At 38.2% G+C, this 27,407-nt stretch overlaps 1 protein-coding gene across 1 annotated transcript in view; it reads right to left on the reverse strand.

The window, feature by feature from the left end:
• LOC122802330 (mannosyl-oligosaccharide 1,2-alpha-mannosidase IB-like) overlaps positions 1-27,407 on the reverse strand; it is a 2,920,195-nt gene that overhangs the window by 562,463 nt on the left and 2,330,325 nt on the right. Inside the window, exon 5 of the mRNA XM_044071970.1 lies at positions 12,582-12,754. Within this exon, the coding sequence (XP_043927905.1) occupies positions 12,582-12,754 (173 nt within the window). The remainder of the gene's footprint in view (positions 1-12,581; positions 12,755-27,407) is intronic.

Consider the following 27,407-nt stretch of genomic DNA (forward strand, 5'->3'; position numbering starts at 1 on the left):
AGAGCCTGCTGCTCTTAGTTGCTTTGGCACATTAAATTTAGTTTAAGGTTAACACTAATAAGCAAAAAAAAAAAAAAAGAATGCATTTTAAAACATTCACAATCTGTATACTGTATACCAGTTCACTGAATTTTTTTAAACACAGGAACATTTCTCCCTTGCCACGACTTTATTTTAAGTTTTAAGTTAAGTATTTTATTTACATCCCTACAGCAGTTTAATTGAATAAATTATGAATAATTCACTCTGCACAGTTATATCTAATGCAACTCATTTCTGAAAAATGTCCAAAACCTGACACTTGAGAAGACATGTAACACTTAGAATTAAACACAGATTTTACAAATGAATACTATACAAGGCAGCAGGCTCACAAAACCACAAATTCTCCAGACTGAGAGGAACTGGCACTGAAAGATGCAAATTGCTTTTTGGAATCCTACACTTACAGAATTAATTGTGTCTGTTTACTTATGGCCCTGTGCTGGGGACTGTGTATCTAGAAGCCAGAAATATACAGCCATGGGTTTTGTTAATGTCCAAAGCTGGAGTTTTATAAGTTCAGATTTATTCAATAATTTAAATGACTTGTTCCAGTTCTCTGATGTCAAACAAGGATAGCTAGGTCTAAATGGTGTCTCATTTTCTTCACATACTGCAAACTCCTGTACAGTTCCACTTCTTTGCCTTATTTTTTCTATAGATAAATTCTTTTTTGTTTGCCTTATTGGCTACTAAATCATTCACTCTGCTACCTGCTGTCAGTTTTTGTTGCTTGTGTATCTTACACATGCACTGCCACTTCTATAAAGAAACACTTTCTAATGTTGGTCCTTAAAATCCCATTCTAATTAAATGTCATTCCCTTTTATCCTTAAATGTCTTTACTACTTTTAAATATTATGTGCACAGCTAATATATTTAAAGGTTTCTTTTCTCTCCTGCCTTTCTGCCCCCTTAAAGGTACAGACACTGAGTTTCCATAGACTTCCCTTGTATGTGTGACTTATCTCAGCTGTTCTTTAGAATGCTCCTAACCTTTGTACATAAGGAGATGCAGCTTCCACAACTGCGCAACGTGCTTCAACTGAGGCCTCTTCAGTAACAAATATGTGGGATCTGGCACTTCATATTTTAACAGCTTGCTGGAGCTTAAGTATAGTGCTCGTACACTGAACGGCATTATATTATTATAAAAAAAAAAAAAAAAAAAAGGGAATCCTCGTATGACACACTGAAGTGGTGGCCAGCTGCATGTCACACCCCCATCTCTAATACACACACACACACACACACACACACACACACACACACACACACACACACACACACACACACACACACACACACACACCCTGCTTTCAGACAGTAATTTTCACATGCATCCGCAACGTTCTCTGTCGTACACTCACAAGCACAGTCTGTTCAGCATTTACACACAGACACACACGAGACATTCTGCTTTCACACATGCACTGTTCAGTATCTCAAGCATCGCCCACTCTCTCTCGCACACACGCATACAAAGCCTTTGCTACATTCACACATCCTGCTCTCACGCTCAGACATTCTCTCATGCATTGCTCACTCTGTGTCATTCATGCATACAGAGACTTTTCTACACTCACACATACATACATATTGCATTTCTCGCACGCACTTATCGCTAACTCTGTCATGCACACATTCTGCTTTCACACACAAAAAGGTTAAAAAAAATAAATAAACGGACTCCACAGTAATAAGCCGATTGATACACTGTAAGCGATCGGTTTATTACAGTTAGCTTTACACCCCCCTACTCCATCATGTATTGGAAGTAATAAAGAAAACAAATGATGTTCCTCTTGCTGGCACCCTAAGATGGATTAACAACTGGCCTTATTTCAGTAGCTGGACCGCCCGACCCCTTTATTTGTGGCTCAGTCGTGATCGAGTGTCTGGACAGGTTTGAGAGGCACAGTGAGGAGGTAAGCATACCTCTTAGCTGCTGCTGCTATCGATCACCTCACTCCGTGTATGTTTTTCTCTGTCGCTTTCACACACACACACACACACACACACACACACACACACACACACACACACACACACACACACACAAATTCTGCATTTCATGCATGCATTCACTCATACACAAACAGGCAGAAACAGTAATGCACTTATACGCACACACACGTACTGGATCAGGGTGTTTGGGGACCATTACTGTGTACATTTATGCATTTGGAAATGGCGAAAAAGTGAAAACATTTTCATTATGCATTTGGGGAAGAACACCATGGGCTGATTTGTCAATGTACTTACCAAATCAGTAATAGAAGCTTGTCTATTTGTAAACACTTTGGTTGCAGTTTCACTGGAGGAAGTACTTGTTCCGATACAGTTTTTTACTCCTGACAGAAACAGTAGTTGTTAGAGAGTTCCGCAACAAGTTTTGCACTGATTTGCAGCCAAAACTCCATAATGCCTATGTCACAATGTGGGCGGGACATCAGGAGAGAGAACTACTGACATGAATATGTCGAAGTACGTCACGAAGGTGGAGACAAATTCCACCTGAAGGGATGCGATACAACAGAACGGGGGATGGGCTTATCTGCCCTACGCTAGGGAAGTGGTGAAAAGTTGAAACGAAAAGTTTTTTAGTGCATTATGTTAACTGCACGTGGCTAGCCTGATTTTACAGGGATAAAAGAAAACTTGCAGTTGAGTTTATATGTGGTTGAGTCCGGAGTTTTCCTTTAATAAGCAGTCTCTTTCTACCTACAAACAGTTAAAAATAGTGATAAGAAATGCAATATAAATGCAAATAAAATTCTCTTACCAGTCATCTCCATAACAACACAAACCAAGACAGGATTGTTTTGATAAATTTTCCTCTCTGCAGTCTGTGTAAATTTATAGCTGTCTAGGCCCCCTTGTGGTGGCTAGAGTTTGCATGTCCAAAACCTATCCCTTTCTCACAACCAAAAGTGAAACTAAAGGTAAAACAACAAAATATGAATCAAAGTAAAACTTGTTAATAAGCAGTCTCTTCTTACCTACAAACAGTTAAAAATAGCGATAACAAATGCAATATAAATTCAAATAAAATTCTCTTACCAGTCAACTCCATAACAAATTACAAACCAAGACAGGATTGTTTTGATATGCTCAGAATGTTCCTCTCTACAGTCTGTGTAAATTTATAGCTGTCTAGGCTCCTTGTATAGCAATATAACATATTTCTCTCTTTCTTATATTCTTCTTCTCTTCTCTTTTCTTTCATTTCTCTATATACTTCCTTCCACTTATACTATAATTATGTTTTTCACATATTTTTATTGTAATTCATGTCATAGTTCAGCTTCTCTATATGTATAATAAAATTGTCTCAGATTGTAAATGTGTATATCTGGAATCTACCCTACTCTCTGGACTGTATTGTATAGTGTTGTTTCATGTGTTTAATTTTAAAGCTTAAGAAGCTTTTCTCCCCAGGCCTCTGCTGAAAACAGGTCATGTGCGCAGTCAGACATTCCTAGTAGTCAAATGTAAAAATAAATAAATGAAATAAATATGGTATACTGTATTTGTGACGGACAGATATCTACACCCACAACCTTTAACTAAATGTTAGTCATGTGTGTGCAGTGAGAGAGCATATACCCGATGACCCAACTACAGAAGTAAGACTGAACAAGAACACATCACTATTACTGTACCAATATAGTGTCAAACTGTACTCTGAATATGAACTCAGTCTCAGGGGTGTGTGTACCATCTGCCTTAACAGTCCTGCAGGCTATTACATTCAGTACACTTGGAATGTACCCCTTAATACACTTTGGCCAAAATATTTAAAAGTGTTGACAAATTGACATCCCTTATAGGTATCAGGGTAAAAAGCAGTCAGGAAACATCCATTGCCCAAAGGAATGAATTTATAAGAAGTAGCACTTATCTTATATAAGCAGGTATCTTAGTCAGTAGAAAAGATTTCAGTAAAAGCACCCTCAGCACAACTCCTTTACTGGTGTTTTCTTCAGTAATGAAATGTGGCTTTGAGCTTCTTGACCGAATTATATCATGCAGATTCACTAATCTGTGCATGACAATTATGCTAATTGGGGTTTATCTCATTATTGTTTATGAATCACTCAATCTGTGCAATGAGCACACCTGGTAAAAATCATGGAGATTTCTACAAAATGTCTTGCACACACTTTAGAATCTGTGGGGTGCCCTGCACACTTGCAGGCAGCCTATAACTTTAGGGGTGAGGGAACTGTCATGCCCTATTTAAACATATCCTGATGCAGCTGCTGTAGGGCATGTATTCTCAATAACATACAATGCCATGTTTTACATCCTAAAATGTCATTGGAACCATAATAATACAGTAATGATATTTTCAGCATTTGCCATCTGTCAGACAAATGAGGTGCCTGTTGATGACCATCATTGCACAAAAACTATGACACATTAGATCTTTTTTGGGTGCCAGTTGTCTGCTATTTTTCCCTGAAATGAATCAGGGTGAAACATCAAGGCTGGAGAACAAAAAGATACTGTTCCTTTTAGAGTACACAGATGGTGTGAGGAGGAATACAGCCGGAGGCTCCTGCAGGAGAGCTATACCAGGCCACAGTATAAGACTGAAGCCTGGAATAGTTTGGCCAAGGCTGCAATCCATGCTAATGGCATGGGGGCAACAGTGCCCCTGCCATTACAGTGACATGAGGCATTGCAGTACTGACTGCCTTGACCAGTAGGAAGAAGTTAAGGCACAGTCATCACCATTGTACTGTAAGTTTAACTTGCCAAATAATGTGCCACTGTGTGCCACCCACACATTTTATATTATGCCCTTTTTATACCTCTAGACTCTGAAGAGATTGAAAAGAATAGGCAGATGCACAGGAGAGATTCGAGCACCTAAGAGAGTGCCAGGATGAAAATTCATAAAAATATCTGTCTTTTAATAGCAGCAGAAGTCAGCATTAAAAATAATGTATAACTTTCATACATCAATGCCATATCTGTCAGTACTGGCATAGCTCAAAGGCAGCAGCATGAGTGTCCAATGTTACAAGTGTGTTTCTGCATGCCTCCTCCTGCATAGGTGGACAAGTGGATCTTCATGTTAAGTCCCTTTGTCTTAACATTGTGAAGAAGGCTGTGGGTTCAAGCCCCAATGCAGAATTGTGTTGCCACTAAAACATTTTCATGTATATTTTTCCATCCGGTAGTGCACAGTCCATGTATGTAAGATCATAATTAGTAGTTTGGTGAACATTCCCACTTTGTCTGTCACCTGTTATTGAAACATGTACGGCACGGCAACATGTTTACTTTGTATATGCACTGTATTCTCAGACATCAAATTGCATCTCTGACCACAAGCTAGTCTGGCAAAATATCTCCTGCCATTAATCTGACAGACTGCCTGTGAGGATGGTTTTTGCTTTAGGTCTCCAGTGCATACATATGCGCGCGCACACACACACACACACACACACACACACACACACACACACACACACACACACACACACACGCTTATGAAATTAATGATTACTTCCTGCTTTGAAAATTAAATTCTGTTTAACTATATAATTATCAACATAGTTAGGAATGCAATTTTCATTGTTTGTATTTCTTTTCCCAAATCCTCTCTGTCACTAGCCTTTCTCTTAAATACATTTATTTATTTTTGTTGCTGTTTGTTTATCTTTATTTCTTTTACTATTACATGCAGCAGCACAGCAATCATCACCTATCCCACCAGCAAGACCTACTGGTTCTGTGACAGAAGAAGCATCCAGAACATCTGGGTCACAGCCTGCCACAGTTGCCTCCCTACCTCTTGTCTTACCTGCACCACCTGCATCAGGTAGCCCTTCACTATAGGCTGGTACAGTTGTACCCAATGGTAGCAGTGCAAGTGGAGGTAAAACCTTTGCATCATGACCAGCTGATAAAGCTATTGGAGGATATCATCAATAAGAAAATTGTTTCCCACATCATGCTCCAGCAACTAATTGAGACATGTTCATACACACCACTAACTCCAACTTCTGAGCCAGGAACTAGTGGTGAGGGCACCCAGTTTGATCAGTAATTTCTCACTAGGTTTCAGCTGACAGACACTGCATCTGATAACACCCAGTATTATCCTCCAACCTGGTGTTCCACTTTGTGTCCATGCCCACACCAGTTGGTCATTCAATCCTCTCCTCACCATTGTCTTCCCTCCGGTTGTCTTAGGATCCTTCAGCATTGTGTTTTCCATCTCCCTAACTGAGTTACCCCACACCATGTACATTATATCTGTCTTTCCATGCTAACTAACCAACCCCTCTTACCTTCATCTTATTTCCCTTCCTTCCTTCCTCAACTTATAGGTTCATAGGTGTTTCCTAGGCTAATGACCACAAGGGCCTTTTTAAGCTTAGCCATCATTACAAATCTCTGATAATCTTTGAAAAGTTCTGATACCCTTGATAAGTGTAAGTAGGGGTTTGGGAGATGAACCATGTACATGTTACCTGTGTCCATTAGAGACATAGGTTCCAAACCAGGGATGAATTTCCGGTTTCCAGTCCAATTGTCCAGGTTGCACTTGAACTGGATTAGGGAGGAACTCTGCTTCACATGGATGGGGAGGCTGTTCCATCGATGCAGTAGTCTCTGGGATACATACCTATCTCTCCAGCAGGACCTATTTATATCACAGGCAACGTTTAAGTACTTAGAATGGGTAATTCTGGTACTGTTTGATTTGTGGATATGCAGGAGGTCCATCACAGTGGGTTCTGTCAGTGCCTTGTATGCCAGGCATAGATTTCCTCTCAAAAGCCTATAGGAGACAATACAGGGATAGGGCTTTGAGGTGGTCTGCATAGGACACTTTACTTACAGTAACGTAAGTTACTTACAGTAACGTAAAAGTATTATTTTAGTGAGGAACCTCTGTGGATGTTCCAGTTGTTGGATATGTCTGGTTAGGTACATACCAAAGAGGGCATTATACTCAATAATAGGACTGATGAATGCCAAATACAGTGGAAAAATGACTTCCTTGGACTTAGATGCCATACCTTTGTTTATGAGTTATACAATATAGAATGATTTCCTCATCAGTGTAGACACATGATGGTCAAAGGCTAGATTACTATCTATGTGTGTCCCTAAGTCCCTGACTACTGGGTCAACTCTAAGGGGTGTGTTGTCAATATGATAGTTACCAGGGATGGATGACTTCTCAAAAGATACTATTATGCATTTCTTGGCATTTAGTTTTAGTCCATGGCTCTGACACCAGTTGTTTGTCTGTGTCAGCCCCTCTTGGAGAACATTTGTGTCAGTGTGTGATTCAATGACAGCTCCTAATTTGCAATCATCTGCAAATTTAGTCAGCCAGAGACCACTGGCATTGTCCTTGATTTCTGAGAAGTACATGAAAAAAAGAAGCAGTCCAAAGACGGATCCATGAGGGACTCCACTTGTGACTGGCCTCTTTGTAGAGGTGGACTCCCCAATCCTAACTTCCTGGGTCCTGTCTGTGAGCCAGCTGGCTATCCACCCGGTAACATATGGGTTTGTACCTAACCTCTTGAGTTTGTCAACAATGCCCAAGTGGAGTACTGTGTGAAATTCCTTGGCCAGGTTAAAGTAGGCAGTGTAAACAATTTTTCCCTCATCCATTGCTTTGGTGACCTTCTCAAAGAAGTCCACTAGGTTGAGTAGACGTGATCTGCCCTTGATAAAACCAATTTTGGTTGGGTCCAGTGTCTGGAGGTTTACTAAATCTCTGTTAATCATCTCCATGATAATTATTTTTATGGCTTTACATATGTGACTAGTGAGACTTATGGGTCTGTAGTTTCCAGGGTCTGTAGATGGCCCATCTTTGTGTGGAGGGATTACTATTGCCGTTCTCCATTTATAAAGTATGAAACCTGTTTGGAGGCTATAGTTAAATAGTAATTCTAGAGGCTCTGATAGGTCATGTTTCATGCCATTTAGAAGGCATCCTGGGATATTGTCTGGGCCCATTCATGCAGTGTTCTTGGCCTTAGAAAGAGCATTAAGGACCTGTTCCCTAGTGATAGTAGGGGGAGTTATATTTGATGATATTTCCTGAGGGAAGGTTGCGGGAGAGAGAGGGGTAAAGTTGGAGGTGAATTTATCAACCAGGAGGTTTGTTGTGTCTTCTGGCTCAGTGTAGGTACCTCCACTTACAATGAGCTCTGCACACAATTGTGTATTGCCTTTGAGGTTGCGGACATAACTAAAGAATGCTTTGTGATTATCCTTGGCCTGGGAGGCCAAACTTACCTCAAAGTTAGCTTTGGTAGATTTTATTTGGCCTCCGAGTTGTTTGTTTAATTTGATGAGTGTTTTTATACTGCTGGCTGATGCACCTCCTAATTTTTGCCATGATTTTCTTCCTCCTGTTATTGTGATTCCACCAGGGTGGTTTGTTTTTTTTAATTAGTTCTGTACTTCTTCCTGGTGGGTACAGCTGCCTCTGTGCAGCTATTAACATGCTTGTACAAGGTTTCTGTGAACAGTTCTACATAGGCAGCAGTGTTTTCAGGTTTTATGGGTGCTTGAAATTTTGCCAGGTTCTCACTTAGTAGCAGGAGGTTAGCCTTAGAATAGTTTCCTTCCTTTCAAGAAAATGGACAGCTGTCCCACAAGAAAAAGTATATGCTTCCAGACCCATAGCCATCCTGCCAAATATTTATTTGCTCACCTTCTGTTCTACCCTCTGCTTGCTTCCCCTTTTCATCTCTTTCCTATACATTCATTTCCAAACTTAATCTGGTCAAAAAATAGATAAGCATGCCACATACATGACCAAAGGGGGCATCTAAATCAATTATCTTTGTGTGGTTATATTGTGAACCCTGGGTTATGGAAAGACCATTAGTACCATTGCGCAATTGACAAGATATAGCATTTCTCATTGCATAGCAACAATGAAGTCCAATTGATAGTATGCCCTATGTGTTTTGCCCTAGGCTGCCATCAGTCATGCAAATGAACTAAATACTGTTGTGCAGCAGTTCGCAAATATGGATTAGGGTAAAGCTGATGCCTTTAGTTTGACAGTTTCCATGGCTTATCTTATTCATGAATTGATCTGTAGAGTATCAGTGCACAGAGTAGAGTGTTCAAATCCTGTCATGGTTGATTTTTTTTTTTTGGGCGGGGGGGATTTGTAAATGTACACAAACCATTTGCAATGTGCTTAACTGACAACTACAGTGAGACTTCTGTGGCTCATCTTGTTAATGAATTGGTTGTAGCGCTCAAATTAAAAGGTTTGAGGATTCAATACCCCTTCTGGGTTGAATGTTTTTGTGATTTTTCTGCTCTTATTCTGTAAACATATGACAATCACCTGCTAGGTGCTTCCCTGACACCTCTAGTAAGACTGCTGCTGTCGTTCTGCTTGCCCTTCTGTGGATTTCATTGTAAATACAGTGTTTGGTACAATACCACTGAAGAGGGTAATGGGTTCCAATCGCTTCAGGCCTATCTTCTTCTGTGTTTAGTCTGAACAATGTATAATATTCATTTGATATGAGTTTCCCTTCCATCTTTAGTGTGACTGCTTCTATGGCACAACTTATTAATGCGGTGTATGGTAGAATATCACTAAAGAAGGTAATGTGCTCAAATCCCTTAAGGCATCTGTCTGCAAATGTGTAACATTCACCTTAAATGTTTCACCGACATCTTCAGTATATTCCTACTATGACACTTTGTTAAGGAAGCACTGGGTATAATGAACTAGACAGATTTGATGCCTCCTCTAGGTTGAATATTTTTTTCATGACATTTACATGACAGTACAGGTATGCTGATACCTCAGTGGTGATGATGATGAAATGGTGTAGGTAGGTATATCATGTTAATATATTGTATCCTAGCTATCCTGTCTAAGTTTCACAGTTTGTAAAAAGTAAAATATTTTGGATTTATTATCTGTGTCTGTGTCATGTCATACTTCCCTTTCCATTGTGTTCTGCATCCCTGATTTGATCAGCAGCTCTCTTTGTAGTCTTCTGTCTACCTCTGTAGTTTCTTTGCCATACTACCAGCTCTCCACTCCACCCATAAGCATCTTACTTCCTTCCGTAAGCCATTTATCTGCATATATCTGTAGTCTTGAGTTACAACAATAGATCAGCACCTTAGTATTTCTATTTGTGCATGCAGTTTTGCAATGACTAACCTAGATGTTCATGCACAATCAATGTTTACAACAGCTGTTGATACTTTACTCTAGCTGCAGGTTAGTTTAATATGGTCTTCCCATAGGTGCCTGCTGTGATGAGGAGCTGCGTGTCATGTACAGTCCCTCATTTGGCATGTACTCATCAACAGCTTATCGATCTTTAAATGTTACAGTGGTGTCTCTAACTAAACACTCTTGGAGATAACCTAGTTGAGATATACATGTAGGTTAGAGTCATTATCCATCTACTGTATAGACTTCTACACACAAACATTTGCTTACCTTTTAAGGCTATAAAAGACTGTCTTGCTTGACCTCTTATATCTTTGCAAACCTCTAATAGTAATGCTCATTGTAAAGGTTTAAATTTCTTTCCCAACATTAACATAACGTATTGGCATGACTGATATCTTTTTTCAATGTATGCTACACCTATGGACCTCAAACAATATAGCTCCCTTACCCTTTTTTAAAACCTGCTTTGATGAGTGGATGAGAATTAATACATTTTCTCCCTAGGCTTGAAAGTATAAATGTTGGGTGTCATTGGCCAGATTCTTAATGGATAAACAGATTAACTGCCTAGTACGTACTTATGAACCTATAAACAGGCTGCCTGAATCAAATCATGAATAAACAGGTCTATATTAGATGTATGAATGATTAAAATGTCGAGTACAACATGCCCGACACACTTTAATTGAATGTTCATCTAATCAGAAGCTGAAAATGCCAAAAATAGGAGTTTCAAAAACTCTTACTTGGCCATGTCACTGAATTTGACTTGTGACGTCAATACGCTAACCTGTCTCGAATGGTCAGGTAAGCAAATTCTTTCCTCATGAAAGAATTTGCTTTGGCATTATCGGGAAATTGCCCTTTCCCCAATGTAGAGTGATCTTAGAGTTGGTATATTTAATTAGGGGATGTGGGGGACACAACCCCCCCACATCAGGGGGTGTGGGGGTCAAAGCCCCCCACCTTCTCCTAAAAAGCATAAGAGTGTTTTTAGATATGAAAGGTTTGAAATAATGTGAGCGAGTAGGGGTGTACATATATTGGTAGTTTCCATATGTCTCGTATGTCAGTACAGGGAAGGTGTTGGCCAAACAAAATCTTTCGATTACCTGATTTTCAGTCGTTTCAGTTTTTGATTAGATGAACGTTCGATTAAAGTGTGTTGCGTATGTTGTACTCAACATTTTAATCATTCCTTCATCTAATATAGACCCAAATAAATTGCTATATTGGTTACAAACTTATGGAATCCTACTCAGCTCTATGAATACAGCACTTAAGAAGTGCAGACTTCAGCTATTACTCAAACCTACACCCTCTAGGTCAGTGTTCCAGCTACTCTTTCATTAAGCTACTAAATCAGCTCAAAACATGGCCAAGGTTTTTTGTTCATCTCTCTCTCTCTCTCTCTCTCTCTCTCTCTCTCTCTCATAAATAGGTGACTCCCATACAAACATCCAGGAAGCACAACTACACATTTTACAATTTCTTTATAATTTTTAATTATTTGCCAGGTAAGTAGGCTGACCCCTAGTCTGTGTTTTACCTACAACCAAGGCTCACTGTGTAGCACATACAAAATAGGAACACAATCCTCTCCCTAAAACAATACCAATACACAAGTGATCAGACAAAGTAGGGGAAAAGAGAGAGAGAACGAGAGAGAGAGAGAGAGAGAGAGAGAGAATCAGCAAATTCCCTTAGCCAAAATTCAAATAAATTGCTACATAAGTTACAAGGATTTGGAAGCATGGGCCCAGAAAATAGTATTTACTGCATACTTCATCTAGGACCAAACCCAGACTTTGCACTTCATCTTTCTTAGCTAACTGATACTCTCTGCTTCAAAAAAACAATCCATTTTCTTTTCTACCTCACCATTTTGGGCCAGGACAGGAACCCATACTCACCCCCCTTGCTTGCAGCATGGTTTCAAAGTTATTCTGAAAGTCAACCATAAATCCATATTCTGTCTTTATCCATCTCATTTGTGACCTAGTCAAAGAACCAAATCAAGATGAACTCAAGATCTCATTCAAAGACAGTATCTGTCTATTATTAGAACTATCAGTAAATTAGATGACCCCCATGCCTAGTCATCCATCCACAACTCCTTTTTTCCCATATTTGCATATGGTGTTGGGGTGCCACTTCAACAGTGACAATCATTTAGAGCCAGTGCTTATACCACTGGGTGGCTATCCCTGCTGTGGTTGCTCTAACACACACACATGTGCCTGCACACTCATACCCTTGTACTTATCACTGGTACCAAAACCCTTAAGACAGAGAATGTCAGCAATTGGTTATACAAGCAGTCACTTACCTGAGCAGCTTCCCAGCCCCACCTTCTGTACTTTGGATCATGAGTAAATCGCCACATATACCAGTAGGTTTCAATCACTTCAGGACGGAGAATATAATATTTTTCACTTTGCCGTACTGCCACTGCTTCTATTCCACCATCAAATTTAAATGCTTCTGGACCAAGTTTTAATGCTACAATAAAAAAATGTAGTCTGTATTATTTTATTTATCTCCTTTAGTAAATGAATGTTGGACTGATGACAAATTATCTGTTTTCAGAAAAGACCTAAGCCAGACACTGGCAATACAACTGTACGGTACAGAAAGTACATACGCACAGTACATGTTATAGAATAAAGGTAAGTTACAAGCTACCAACAAACAAACATGAAGCAATACGTATGTAAACCATTTCAAATTCAAACATATTTCAGCAATGCCAGAAACCGAGGTAGAAGGTGTTTCATCTAAGTCTGCTTTAGATACCTGAGTCTGTACCACAAGAGCTTGGCAACAATTCCTCACACTTCAAAAACAGGAACATTTTCAAATTCATACAACAGCTACTCTAAGTGGACTAAATACAAATTGGTTTACAAAGTCTATTGAACATGTGGGAGAAACACAAATGCAGGTTTTTGTAAACAGAAGTGGAAACAGTCCCACATCTTGTTGCTGGGTGTAACACATTAATGGCAGAGGGTCTATATACTGAAAGGCATAACAATGCAGCAGGACTGTTGTAATGGGGATTGCACAAACATTACAATATCGAAGTAGCTGAAAAGCATTGGAAACATACACTCTAAAGCATTATGGAGAATGGTGAAGTTTATATCACATGGGATGACCCATTATCAACAGTTCAAAAAACAGATAAGACAAAACCAGATTTACTAGTCCATGAATAGAAGACAAAAGTAACACAGATCATTGAAAGTGCTACACCCAGTGATTACAGTGTCTTATGTACAGAGAGACACAGTCATAAAATACCAGGATTTGCAGTCAGAAATGAGGGCAATGTAGAAGGAGGATACCCAGAGAGTTCCAACAGTAGTAGAAGTAAGGGTCTCATAAAAAATGTACAGTCTTATTTAGACATGCTATCAATACATGTAATTCCATATGAATTAAAGAGGGAGCCAATTCTGGGCACATCATGGGTGCGGCAAAGATCACTTTTGTCTACATCAAAGACTGAAACAATGCTAATTTTATGAACTTTAATCATACTTTGACTTAAGAATGGGGTTTATTCCCATCAGTGTACTAGAAATCCAAAAGACTTGGAGAAATGTAACCAGTTTCTCAAGCTCATAAGTAATATAAGCAAATTAAACATTTTTGTAAAACTTTTTTCTGAAGGAGGCAAGCCCCCACCTGCACCTTCCATGAAGGGGACAAGCCCCTTCCTCAGATGTATTACTATTACTTCAAATTCTCTACATTTTACAGAAAGACTGGTCACTTACAAGTAGTTTCCTGGAGATTGCAAGATCAAATGAACAATCACTTTGACACATACAATCGACAACATCTTGCTTGAATGCAGCTCAATGAAAAAATGATTAGTAATTAAAGAATCAATTTGTTAACCATTAGCAGCTATGCTACAAGCTCTAGTGATCCAATCAACTGAGTGGAAACTGAATCTGCCTAATCTGAAAGCACTAATACAAGACCAATATAGTTGCACTAACTCCAATTATAAAAAAGGAATCTGGACATGGTGGTCCTAGGGTACAAAAGATTTAGGGATGATAGCATAAATAAGGATGAAATAGGGAATGGTAATGTATCACAGAAGGATTATTGGGTAAGGTGATACATGATGATAAAATAAGACAAGGGAGTGTTGAGAAGGAGGACTGCAGCAGGTAAAGGGAAGAAAAAAAAGGAAAGGTGGCAAAGGTAAGTTACCTGGCAATAAAGCTGTTAGGTGATAAAGAAGAATGACGGGATACAGATACCCTCTACATGCCACCCAATGCAAATACATAAGTATAATGAGTTAGGAAAGGATCAGTGAATTGACAGGAAAGGATGGGGTGATTATGATCAGAGCCAGATTATGGTTAAATGGGGCCCTTGGCAGGGTAATAGACCTCTCCCCCGCAACCATTCCAGTGTCCCATTACCTGGCTGTCTCTCTCCAGTCACTGCAAACATGTAATAAAAACACACACCTCACAAACTAATTAAAGCATAAATGAAGGAACCTAAGTCCACAGTCCACTCCAGTGGAATTTATTGAGCACTTTTGTTTCAATAAATGGAAACTTCTTCAGAATACAAAAACACATTGCCCAACAGTCTTATATACATCCTACTGAAAAAAGACTCCATGGATCGATAGCCCAGTAGCAAAAACGTGACCAAATAACCAACGTTTTCTTATATAAAAACACGAGTTTATTGATACTTGTAAGCGCTTTCGAAGGGGTCCCTGCCCCAACTTCTTCAGACAAGTAATTTTTCAAATAACCACATCTTATATACTGACCAAGTAATTAATAAGTCAATTAATCCAACCAATTACATTCTTAAAGGGAATGCGACTACCTAAGTTCAAGCTAAAAAGTATATAGTTCCATTATTTAATTACATATTTAATTACATCAAATGTGAACCATACTTTTCTCAACGATTAAAACTATCATAAGATTTTTACTTATATATTTATATAAAACTATACAGACATATTAATTTTGCATACCAATTACTAAGTTAGTAATATGACATAACATGACTTAACGTGATGTAAATTGTAATATCTGACAGCCTAGATAAACTTTCTAAAATATATGTTTACCCAAACTTCGTAATTTAAATAAATAAAAATATTAAAATGTTATTAAACCAAATTCATTATAACTGAATCATTAAACTCACATTACCTTAAATATAAAAACTTCATGCTTATCTATTCAAACACTAAGTACCGCTTATTATCTCACAAATTACAACATACTACTATAAACTTAAAACAGAATGTTTACTATATATATAAATGTGTACATTCATTAAATTATCTGTTTAAAGCTTTTAATTTCAAAACGCTTTTAATAGATCCATATTAATTTAAGCCTGGCGGTATATATGCTGCAGTTATAATCTGCCACATCAACTCACTCTCTTCCAGCTTTAGTTGCCATGCCCCCCCCCCCCCAGGTCACATTCAATCTGCTGTATAACAGTGAATAAAAACTTATGGCCAGGATTTTCATTAACATGCCTAGCTAAGGCATTGAAGCTGTCCCTTCTGTTAATACAGTATAAATGCTCATAGATTATTTGCCTAAGCTTTCTCTCAGTTTTTCCGATATAATATGATGCACACAACTCACAAGTTGCGAGGTATACTACTGCTCTAGAGTCACAATTATATGTTCCATTGATTGTATATGTCTTACCCATAATTGTTGTCTGTTTGCTCAATTTTATAAATTTACAATGTGCACAAGCCCCACACTTTCTCATGCCCAGTTTTCTCTTATTGCTACTCTTCTTCTCTAATAAGCATTTCAAATCCGGGCCTCTTCTATACATAAATTTCAGGTTCATTCCCAATTTTTTATGCAACCCGCTGTCTTCCAATATAATGGAACAATTTTTGACAACAATTTCTTTAATTCTTTGGTAGTCTATAGAGTATGTAAATAGAAAGTTGGAGCTAAAATTATTACATTGTCTTGTCAAATTCAAGCTCTCTTGTGCAAAATTGGTGATAACAACACTTTTAGTATGATTACATAATAAAGGGCTAAAGTATCACAATCTTCTCTTGGTTTTCACCTCAACCATAATTTCATTAACAAATGTTTCAGGTTAACCTCTCTTAATAAACATTGTCTTCAAAAATTCACATTCACTCACAAAATCAATACTATCTGAAAGCATCCTCGCCGCCCTAACCATCTGTCCCTTAACTACAGCCCTCTTCTGATGGTAGGGATGGCAACTGGTATAGTGTAAGAAGCTATTCGAGAATGTTGATTTCCTAAATATTACAGTCTTAAATTGGGAATTAGTTCTATCCTTGATCAATGTAACATCAAGAAAATTGATGCTATCATGGCCAACATTATATGTGAATTCCAAGAACTCTGTCATGCTAGTAATGTTTGAAATAATGGTTCAATAAGGCTTATTGCTCCTTTCCATACTAGACACATGTCGTCTTGGTACCTAGTGTACCATATGACATTTTGCTGGGACATTTTGTTAGTAAACAATAAAGATCGCTCCCACTGGGCCATTACACAGTTTACAAAACTACCTCCACAGGGTGACCGCATAGCCACCCCTGTGTTTTGTAGAAAAAGCTGACCATTGAACATCATATAATTATTTGCCAGAATTAATTCCAGTAATGTCTCCACTAGATTGATGTTATTATTGTCTAGATTTTTTACCAACATAAATTCTCTAGTCCATGCTATACCCAAAGCCTGTGGTATAACCGTATATAAGTCTCTTACATCAGTAGTTAGGAAGATGTAATTTTCATTATATTCAAGCTTGTTAACACTTTCTAGAAAGCTCCAAGAGTCCCTACAAATTTGGGGCTCATCCCTGATAAGTGGTTTAAGGATACTATCAATACATTTAGCACATGCATATGTTACTGATCCCCTCCCATTGACTATGGGTCTAAATGGTGGATTTATATAACTTTTATGCAACTTAGGGGATCCAAATAATGCTGGTATTTTAGGAGCCATCATAATCAAATACTGGTAAGTATCTATATTGATCACCTCTTCTAAAAATAAATCTTCTATCATTCCTTTAATTTTTCTATAGGCCACATTAATTTCATTAATGCTAGTTTGTTTATAAGTATTTGTACAGAGATATACATCCATTCTTCTGTTATACTCATTTTGGTCCATAAAGACCAATCCTCCACCTTTATCAGGTTTCATCACTCGGATGTTACATTGGTTTATTAAATCAATAAATTCAACTTCCCTTTTAGTAACATTCCTCCTACTACTGATTCCACTTTGAGCTCTACTTGCCATAGCTCTTAAGTCCGTTTCGCACATTTTTTCAAAAGTGCTAAGTGATGCATGCAAGGGTGGGTTAAACACACTAGATACCCACAGGGAACTGGTCAGTGAAGTACTTGTGCCCATTAATGCAGCTAGATTTAATTTACGTACAAACAGCTTAAGGTCAATGATAGTTCTAGCCACATCCATATGTCTATCAGGGACAAATGATAACCCTTTGGCAAAAAAATCAATAATTTCTTGTTCAATTGTTAGAACTGTAAAAGTCCCCTTGCATGCTATGAAGGATTTGTGGTCCTTCATGCTCCTCCACTATCATCTCCTTCGTTGGTTGCGGCGGTTCTTCCTCTGACCCTGGTTCCTGTTGTTGTTCCGATTGTTGTATCTTGTTGTTCTGTCTCCTTGAAAATCCTGCTGGCCATTCTGGTTGTTACTATTAGACTGGTCTTGTCCCCCCCTATTATCTTGAGCTCTATTATTTGTTATTCTTTCGCTACGGTGCACAACATGAGTATTATCAGCTTCATTATCGGCAAGTTGATTAGTTGTTTAATAACATTTTAATATTTTTATTTATTTAAGTTACGAAGTTTGGGTAAACATATATTTTGGAAAGTTTATCTAGGCTGTCAGATATTACAGTTTACATCACGTTAAGTCATGTTATGTCATATTACTAACTTAGTAATTGGTATGCAAAATTAATATGTCTGTATAGTTTTATATAAATATATAAGTAAAAATCTTATGATAGTTTTAATCGTTGAGAAAAGTATGGTTCACATTTGATGTAATTAAATATGTAATTAAATAATGGAACTATATACTTTTTAGTTTGAACTTAGGTAGTCGCATTCCCTTTAAGAATGTAATTGGTTGGATTAATTGACTTATTAATTACTTGGTCAGTATATAAGATGTGGTTATTTGAAAAATTACTTGTCTGAAGAAGTTGGGGCAGGGACCCCTTCAAAAGCACTTACAAGTATCAATAAACTCGTGTTTTTATATAAGAAAACATTGGTTATTTGGTCACGTTTTTGCTACTGGGCTATTGATCCAAGGAGTCTTTTTTCATTTGGAGTATCATATTTTACACTGTTTATATACATCCTATTACCAATTAACTAAAACTGACAATCACACTCTTAAAGGTGTATATGTCAACATATATATAATATAATATCTGTATAAAAAATATTTATAGCAAGATAATCACAAGACTAAACCCTATAAACTACATGCATGAATTAAAAAAAAAAAAAATTTAAATACTACAAAATGCCAAAATGCAAAAAACATTTAAAATATATAATTAATGTATAATAAAATCAGGTCTAAGTCTAAGGATAGGGCTAATAGATATAGTGTAATTCTATCCAGGATAGACTGTTCATGGGACCAGAGCTGCCATCTCAATTCTTTTACCTCTAAATAATCATTAAGTAGGGCGGCTCTTTTGCCTATTTCTACTTGATCTATAATTACAAATTTGAAAAATGTGTGCCGTGTTCTACTATGTGTTTTGCCAAGGCATTTTTTGAATCCCTCCTTTATATATCATAATAATGTTGGTAGACATGAGGGGGTTGTTAGTTTTTCCTATATAGAAACATAAAGCTAAATATACCATTCCCCTACTACTACAACTGAATTTTTTATATAATCTATGTTTACCATAATTAGGTATTACTACCTCATTAGTTTCTAACACATTTGCACTCTGGACAATGTCCACATTTACTCATTTTTCCATTAAGTCTTGAGTGCTTTACTTTTTCCAACATATTTTTTATATTTACATCCTTTTTATATGTAATCTGTGGATATCTTCCTACTATATTCAAATATTCAGGCTCTAACATAAAAATGCCCTAGTATTTATTAATGATCTCACCTATAGCTGTAAATTGCTTCTTGTATGTCAAAACCATGTTCTTACTAAATTATGGTAAAACCACTACTATTCACATGGTTGTTATTTTCCATCCTATTTGCAGACCTCAGTATAGGAAAAAGATGTCCACTGGCTCTTTTTCATATCACTTCACCTATAATATTATTAAGAAATGTCTCTGGATACCCTCTTCTAATAAATATGTTCTTCAGGATATTAATCTGTGCCAAAAATTCATCTATATTTGTAACCATTCTTGCAAGCTGAGCATTTTGGCCTTTAACTACTGACTTTTTTTTGCTGTAGAGGGTGCCAACTTTTAAAGTGTAGTAATGTGTTAGAGTAGGTTGGCTTTCTATATATTGTTGAATTAAACCCACCTACTATTCTGTCCTTAGAAATAGTTATGTCCAGGTAGTTGACAAAAGTATCTCCAGTATTTATAGTGAATTCTAAAATCTCTGTAGTATTATTCATATATATATATATATATATATATATATATATACAGAACTCATCCAAGGCCTCCCTACCACCTTTCCAAATATGATGTCGTCCAAGTAACAACCGTAGAATGACCAATTACATGCAAAAGGACAGTCCATGATAGATTTATTCTCCTAATATGCCAGAACAATGTTGACTTTTTAACAACTATCAATCATATGATTTTTATATATTGTGTACTATCGTCTGTTTGAAGGTACTGATTATGACCCATATTGCCTTATTAATTGTCCTAGTGACTTGTATTATATTTATATATATTTACACTGTTGTTTATAGCAGAAATTCAAGATGGTTATCATATCTTTTCATGGTACTGTTCAGACTTTTTACAGCTCCTAGGGTTTGTTGTTTATGACATCTTCAACAATAGTGTTTTCTTATACCATTAATGTATATTTTTTCTGCTTCTGTTTTTTTAATAATTTTTATGTAGGTAGTATATATTACATAATTTACAGATATATTATATTTTATATATTTTATTAGTGCTTTGTTATTAAGGACTTTGCATACGTATTTTTAAATGCCAAAATGTTTTAATTATTTATATTTTAGTAAGATATGCTTTGTTAAATGTCTTTATAGAATTGCGCTTTTTGATGAGTGAACTTGGAATAACTTGTTTTTTATTCTTATGAAAGCGATAGGGAATACTTTTTTGATATAAGTTCCCTATGTTATGTCTAACGCAAACCAATGATTTTTAAGCAAGCAAAGTCTGATTTACATTTCTGCTTTCATTTGCTAGCCTAGACCAATGATGTTTGAGAAAGTGAAGTTTAATTTGCATTTTCCATCCTAACTTGCTAGTTAAAGCTAGGTTTTGTCTAATGTTTAAAGTAAACCAATGATTTTTAAGCAAGTAAAGTCTGATTTACATTTCTGCTTTCATTTGCTAGCTAAGACCAATGATGTTTGAGAAAGCAAAGTCTAATTTACATTTTCCATCTTAACTTGCTAGTCAAAGCTAATTAGAATAACGAAACACATTGGATGATGAAGTGCTTGTATAAGCACTTGTATTGGTTACAGCAAAGCAGCTTGTTTACATGTTTTTTGTCATTGGCTGCTATATGCTTTATATTAGATTGAGATGTGGCTTTTGAATGTGGATCTGAAGAAGGCTTTGATAGCTGAAAGAGCTAATCCGTTGTTTGTTGTTTTTTGTCTTGTTGAGATACAGCTCTGAATAAATCGTTTAGATACATTTTATGGTGTGGTGCATCGCTCATCTTTTAGTTATTGTTGTGATTTTGCTGAGCAAGCTTAAACGGAACATTCTTCTGCCTTTTTATTCTTTAAAATCCATCTTGTAGAGAAAACTGTACAACAATAACATGCAACAATGGCTACATAATGGATGCTGAAGATCAGATAGTTACGATCGTCACTAAATAATGCAGACTATATACCTGACAAATGCAAAACCCTTTGCATTTGCTGGAAGCTCTAAAGAGGGTACTGCAAAAATAAATTATATAAATTATATTAGACAATCCAAGGTCTATTAATGAATTAATTCATTCCTTAGTCCAGTGCGTAAAGCAAAACAATTACAGATTACAGACAATATACATGCTGTAGCAGCAGCTTTTCTTCAACAACTGACAAGTCATACACAAATCAGAAATATTACTGCATGCACCATACAGATATTTTTTTTTGGGGGGGGTTACATGCTTGAATAACACCTACATCTCAGTTTTGACCTGCCTAAGTCTTCTATGGCAGACTACTCTAAATCACTTTAAAAGTTAACAGAACAACAGGTTTTGCAACAACATGTATGGGTCTGGCAGTGGGATTAAGGCTCTTATATGTACACTATTTTTTAATGCAACATAGGCAATTTATTCTTCAAGGACAGTAGGCACTGGATTTATCGATGAAGCACTTAAATGCAAATTTGTTCGCCAGCAGCAACCTCTGCACAAGTAACAGTGCTCTTTAATGTGGAATTATTCAGGTGACTTTTACTTCTGCAGAGATTTTGTATACTGACATAGCATATTTTATTAGGTGATACCTAAGGTACAGGGTTTGACACTGACAAGCCGCCACAACTAAGTTGTCATTTTACACACACACACACACACACACACACACACACACACACACACACACACACACACACACACACACTCTTAAATGCTGTATGGACTATCTCGGGTGAACCAAGGCCAACTCCGGACACCTGCCATTACGCTGTGCAATAACTCCATCTCTGGTGAACCAAAGCCAACTCTATATACCTGCCATCAAATGATGCATGGACTTTTTCTAGCTAACTCCAAACACCTGTCATTAAATGCTCATGGCCTCTCTCTGGTGAAACAAAACTCCAAATACCTGCCATTACACTTTAACTCTAAATACCTGCTCTTAGTTTTGCTTCTTGTTCTGCTTTCAAATCTTGCACCCACACTTGCTCCTGGCTCAAGGCAGGAAGTAACAGGATGTGGATTTGGGCAAAACAGGAAATATCTTTTATCCTTAAAGGGACAGTACATGGTTCCTCATAAAAATAAGAAAACTTGTCTTTTTTTTTTATTTAATGTTGTGGTCAGGTCCTCCAGCTAGCATCAAGCCCTAGGCAACTGCCTAGGTCACCTAGTGCTGGATCTGGCCCTTGTTATTGTGGGAGATATTAATCTGCAGCAGATGGAATGGAGTATTCCTTTACCCACGGTGTGAAAATAAAATGGTCTGAATTAATTATCTGAGATGAAATTACTTCAGCAAAAGGTAGCAGCAGTAACCAGGAAAGAACCATCAGTCTTGCTCTCTATACAGGTTATATGTTAAGAGCTCTGCAGGTTAGTGTTCCACCAGTTAAGAGTAAAAAAAATGAAAGCATAGTTCAACATTGCTATAGGGGGAAAATATGCAAGATTATAAAAATCAGATCATAGTCCGAGATTACAAGGGATGGGCTATGAAAATGATTGCAGAGTTAATAAGCAAGAAATGAAGTATGGGCAATTTAGGGGAAGGTGATTGTAAAGGGGTTAAGGATGAAGTTCAAGGAAACTATTATGGTTCTGTAGGGAGGTGTTGATAGCATAAAGAACATAAAAAAGTTGAGGGATGGAAGAGCTTCATGATCAGAATAAGAGCAGAAATACAGCAGCAAAGTATGTGTGGAGGGAAGGTGGAAAAGGTGGTGAAGAATCAGGGAAGGAAGGGAAGTAGGAAGTAACAGCTTGAAGTGAAAATGATAGTAACAGTGCAGAAAAAGTATTTAAGTTGTTTATCACACTAGAACTGTGCATCCAGAAGTGAGTGAGAAGCAGTGACAGCAGAAAACAAAATGGTAAGCTGTATCTTAGTAGACTCTGGATGTAGTAGTGATGCTCATTCTCATATGGGCTCTTATAAGATCAGATCTTGAGTGTTGTGTGTGCTCTGGAGGCTATACAAAAGACAGACATCATGCTGTTGGAAGGAGTCTAGGGGAAAGCAACCAGGAGGGTCTGGGGGTGAAGGGGAAACAGTATAAACACAGATGACTGGAGGTGCCTCTTCCTTCAGTGCAATCCAGAAGTGACAGGGAGACATGACTGGGGTGTATGGGATTAAGTCTGGGGAAATGTGAAAAGGTTATCACGAAGAAGTCAGATGGAGGGAAAGTAGAAAGTACAGATGTGCAAAAATGTACCATAATGGTAGATGTTCCACTGATCACTGTTTCAGTATTCCAATATTTCTGAGCCATCCTGCCACGGGTAACCTGATGTCTGTATGATGTACTAATGCCAAAACCTTCTTGATGCAATGTACACCCAGCCAGTCCTAACAAAACAGATCTAGCAAAGGAGGTCCTAGATCTGGAAAATGTATCTACTGTGTAATGCTTAGTAGAAGTGTGTACTGAAGTAAAATGTCAAATAAATAAATAAAATAAAAAAGTCCGGGTGGCAACCACAAGGACAAATCTAGAATCAGTGCTTTTAAATAAGGTATGGGAAGAACATGTTCTTCTATTGGAGTGAGCCTTTACTCTAGTTGGCAGTGTCTTACCAAGGGAACTATAACAGGAGATGGACTTGGAAATCCAGTTAAGATAGTCTGTTTGGAAACATGGTTTCCCAACTTACTCTCCTAGAAGGAAACAAATGGTTAGGCTTTCTGAATTGTTTTATTTTTTCCAGGCAGAATGGTATCTACCTGTGTAAATCCAGAATGTGGAAGTCTTTCATCCCTGGTATGTGGGCTAGGGAAAAACGTTGGCAAATGGATTGTTTGGTTCAGTGAAAGATCATTTACCATTTTGGAGATAAAGGAGGGGTTAGCTCTTAAGGAATTAAGTCTTTATGGATCATAAGGAAAAAGGAGATGTCCATCATAGGTTAGTAATAAGCTAACTGCCCTTGTGAGCCATTTTAAGCTTAGCCAATTATCCCTTGTGAGACTCAAACCCTGCACCTTGTGTTTGTAAGGCAAACACTTTAATCATTAGGCCAGCCTCCCATCCTGATCAGGGCTTGCAACTCAAACTCTTCTGGCAGAATTGTTTATCAGATACAGAATTTTTGTGAGACTGAAGCTGCTGATTCAAAAGGTGACAATGGAAGTTTTTCCAGCACAAAGTTCAGATCCTGGGGAGCAGGATAGCATTCTCAAGAAGATTCAGGTGAAGAATGCCTTTTAAAAACTGTTTGACCTCAGTTCTGGACAACAATGCTGGATTTAAAGGCAGGCAAGCAGAAATAGTAGACAAGTGGGCCTTAATGTAGGAATAAGCAAAACTTCTTTTGAGTAACTCGTGCAAGTATGACAGAATAGTAGGTAAACCCACCTTATAGGGGTCCTCATTCTTCTTCTTCTTATGGCAACATATGGAAAATCTTTTCCTTTTGGAGATGTAAGATTTACTAGCAGTTCTTTTAGGTTCATATTAGGCCATCTGCTCAAGGGCATTTATAAGCCTAGCCAGAGTATGTCGGCTTTCGCCACCCCATTGATTAATTAAATGATCCTCTGTCAAGCAGAGCCAATGAAGTGATCCCAGGGGTGTATTTTCCGTTACTCATCCACTCGTCAAGGTTTCTCTTGAAGTGTGTTAGTGAGGGGATCTGCCTGATGTAATTTGGAATTTTGTTCCAAAGCATGGGGAGTCTCTGTGACAGGAATCTATCCCTCCAGCATGTTCTATTTATTGCTGTGGTGAGGCTTAGCTCACTAGAGCGTGTGGCTTGCAGTAACTTGGATTTCTTTAGGTGGAGCATGTCCATCAATTCTGAGTTGGACATGGCTTTGTAAATCAGGCAGAGATCACCTCTGAGTAAGCGATATGCCACTGAGTACAGCCGGAGTTTTTTCAGTCGGGCTGCATAGGACATATGTTTGAGGCCAGTAATCCTCTTGGTGAGGTACTTTTGTGGTCTTTCCAGCTGTTGGAAGTGCCTTGTCAGGTACATCCGAAATGGGGCATTGTACTCTATGATGGGTCTGATGAGTGACGAGCAGAGAGGCACTTTAACCTCTTTATTTCTAGATGCAAACCCTTTAGTAATTAGATGGGACACATAGAAGGATTTCCTAACTACTTTGGCAATATGATTGTTAAAGGAGAGATTACTATATACCTGGGTCCCCAGATCTCTTATTACCTCTTCTGTATAAAGGGGGCTGCCACCTATGCGGTAATTTGTGGGTGTTTTGTTTTTCCGAAATGGGATGACTATGCATTTTTTGGCATTTAGCTTGAGGTCATGACTTTGACACCAGGTGTCTGTCTCAGTAAGGCCCTTTTGGAGGATGTCCGTGTCAGCCGGAGAGTCAATTATGGCTCCCAGTTTGCAATCATCGATGAACTTGGTTAGTCATAGTCCTCCTGTGTTTGCCTGTACTTCTGAGAAGTATATGCCGAACAGTAGGGGTCCCAGGACTGAGCCTTGAGTGACACCACTTGTGACTGGTCTAGAGTCGGACCTGGAGCCCACTATTCTTACCGTGTGAGTTCTGTCTGTATACCAGTTGGCAACCCATCTCATGACGTAGGGGTTTATGTTCAGGCTGGTGATTTCTTCTGTAATACCCAAGTGGGGAATGATGTCGAAAGCCTTGGCGAGGTCAATGTAGGCTGTGTGAACCACCTTTCCCTCGTCTATGGCCTCAGTGGCTGTCTCAAAGAAGTCAACCAGGTTTAGTAGGCATGATCTGCCCTTAACAAAGCCGAACTGGGTTGGGTCAAGTGTTTGGAAGTTCCCAATGTCTTTGTTAATGAGTTCCATGATGATGCACTCCATAGCCTTGCAGACCAGGCTAGTCAGGCTTATGGGGCGATAGTTACCAGGGTCAGTTGTGGCCCCTCCTTTGTGGAGAGGAATAACCGTTGCTGTGTATCATTCTATGGGCACATAGCCTGTGGAGAGGCTGAGGTTGAACAGCGTGTTTAGGTGGGGGGTTAGTTTATTCTGTAGTTCGTGCAAGACACAGCCTGGGGCACCATCTGGTCCCACTGACGCTGTGTTTTTGGCTTTTGAAAGGGCTGTTTTCACCTGTGCATCTGTGATTTTTGGGACACTACACTTTTCTGGTATTGTTGTGGGCCCTTTTGGAGGTGAGAGGGGGTCAAGTTTGCACTGAATCTATCTGCCAGGATGTTGGCAATATCAGTAGGTTCAGTATATTTTGTGTTATTTTGCAATAGTTCAGTGCATATCTGTGAGTTGCCACTTAGATTCTTAACATAGCTAAAGAAGGCTTTGTGGTTAACTTTTGAATCCTTGGTTATTTTTCTTTTGAAGTTAGCCTTGGATGACTTCATGAGGGACCTTAGTTTCTTACTGATACTGATCAGGGATGTCTTTCCTTCTTGAGATTTGCTTTTTTTCTGAACTAGTTTCCTCCTCCTATTTTATAGCCTGTTTATTGCAGGGGTCCACCAAATTGGTTTCCTTCTCTTAGAGGAGTGAGTCTTGGTTTTGCTAGGGATGGCACGATCCATGCATCCTTGTAGGTGCTCAAAGAGTGCATTTATAAAGGTTTCTGCATCTTGGGCAGCGTTATCCTTTAGCGTGGGGGCTGTGGAACTTACCACCTCTGTCTTAAGTAAGGTGAAGTTTGCTTTAGAAAAGTTTTTTACTGTGGTTTCCTTAGTTGGGGGTGGTGGTGGGGTGTGGACATCCAAAGTGATTAGTTTATGGTCTGATCTAACCAGTGACGGGTTGACCTCTGGTGTGGAACACCTGTCGCCCATGTTGGTGATGACCAGGTCCAATATGTTTTCACCTCTGGTAGGGGAGTTTACCAGCTGATCCAGGGTGTTTGAGTTGATGAATTCTAGGAAGCACTGGGTCTGGGAATTTGTACTCTAGTAGTTTTCCCAGTGAATGGTAGGGTAATTGAAATCACCCAATATCAGGGTGTTTGGTCGGACCTTTATGTTTTCCAGTGTCTCCCAAAAGTTGGA

This window comes from Protopterus annectens, chromosome 5.part0 (assembly GCF_019279795.1).
Source record: "Protopterus annectens isolate FY-2018-M chromosome 5.part0, PAN1.0, whole genome shotgun sequence".
In the NCBI taxonomy this organism is placed as follows: Eukaryota; Metazoa; Chordata; order Ceratodontiformes; family Protopteridae; genus Protopterus; species Protopterus annectens.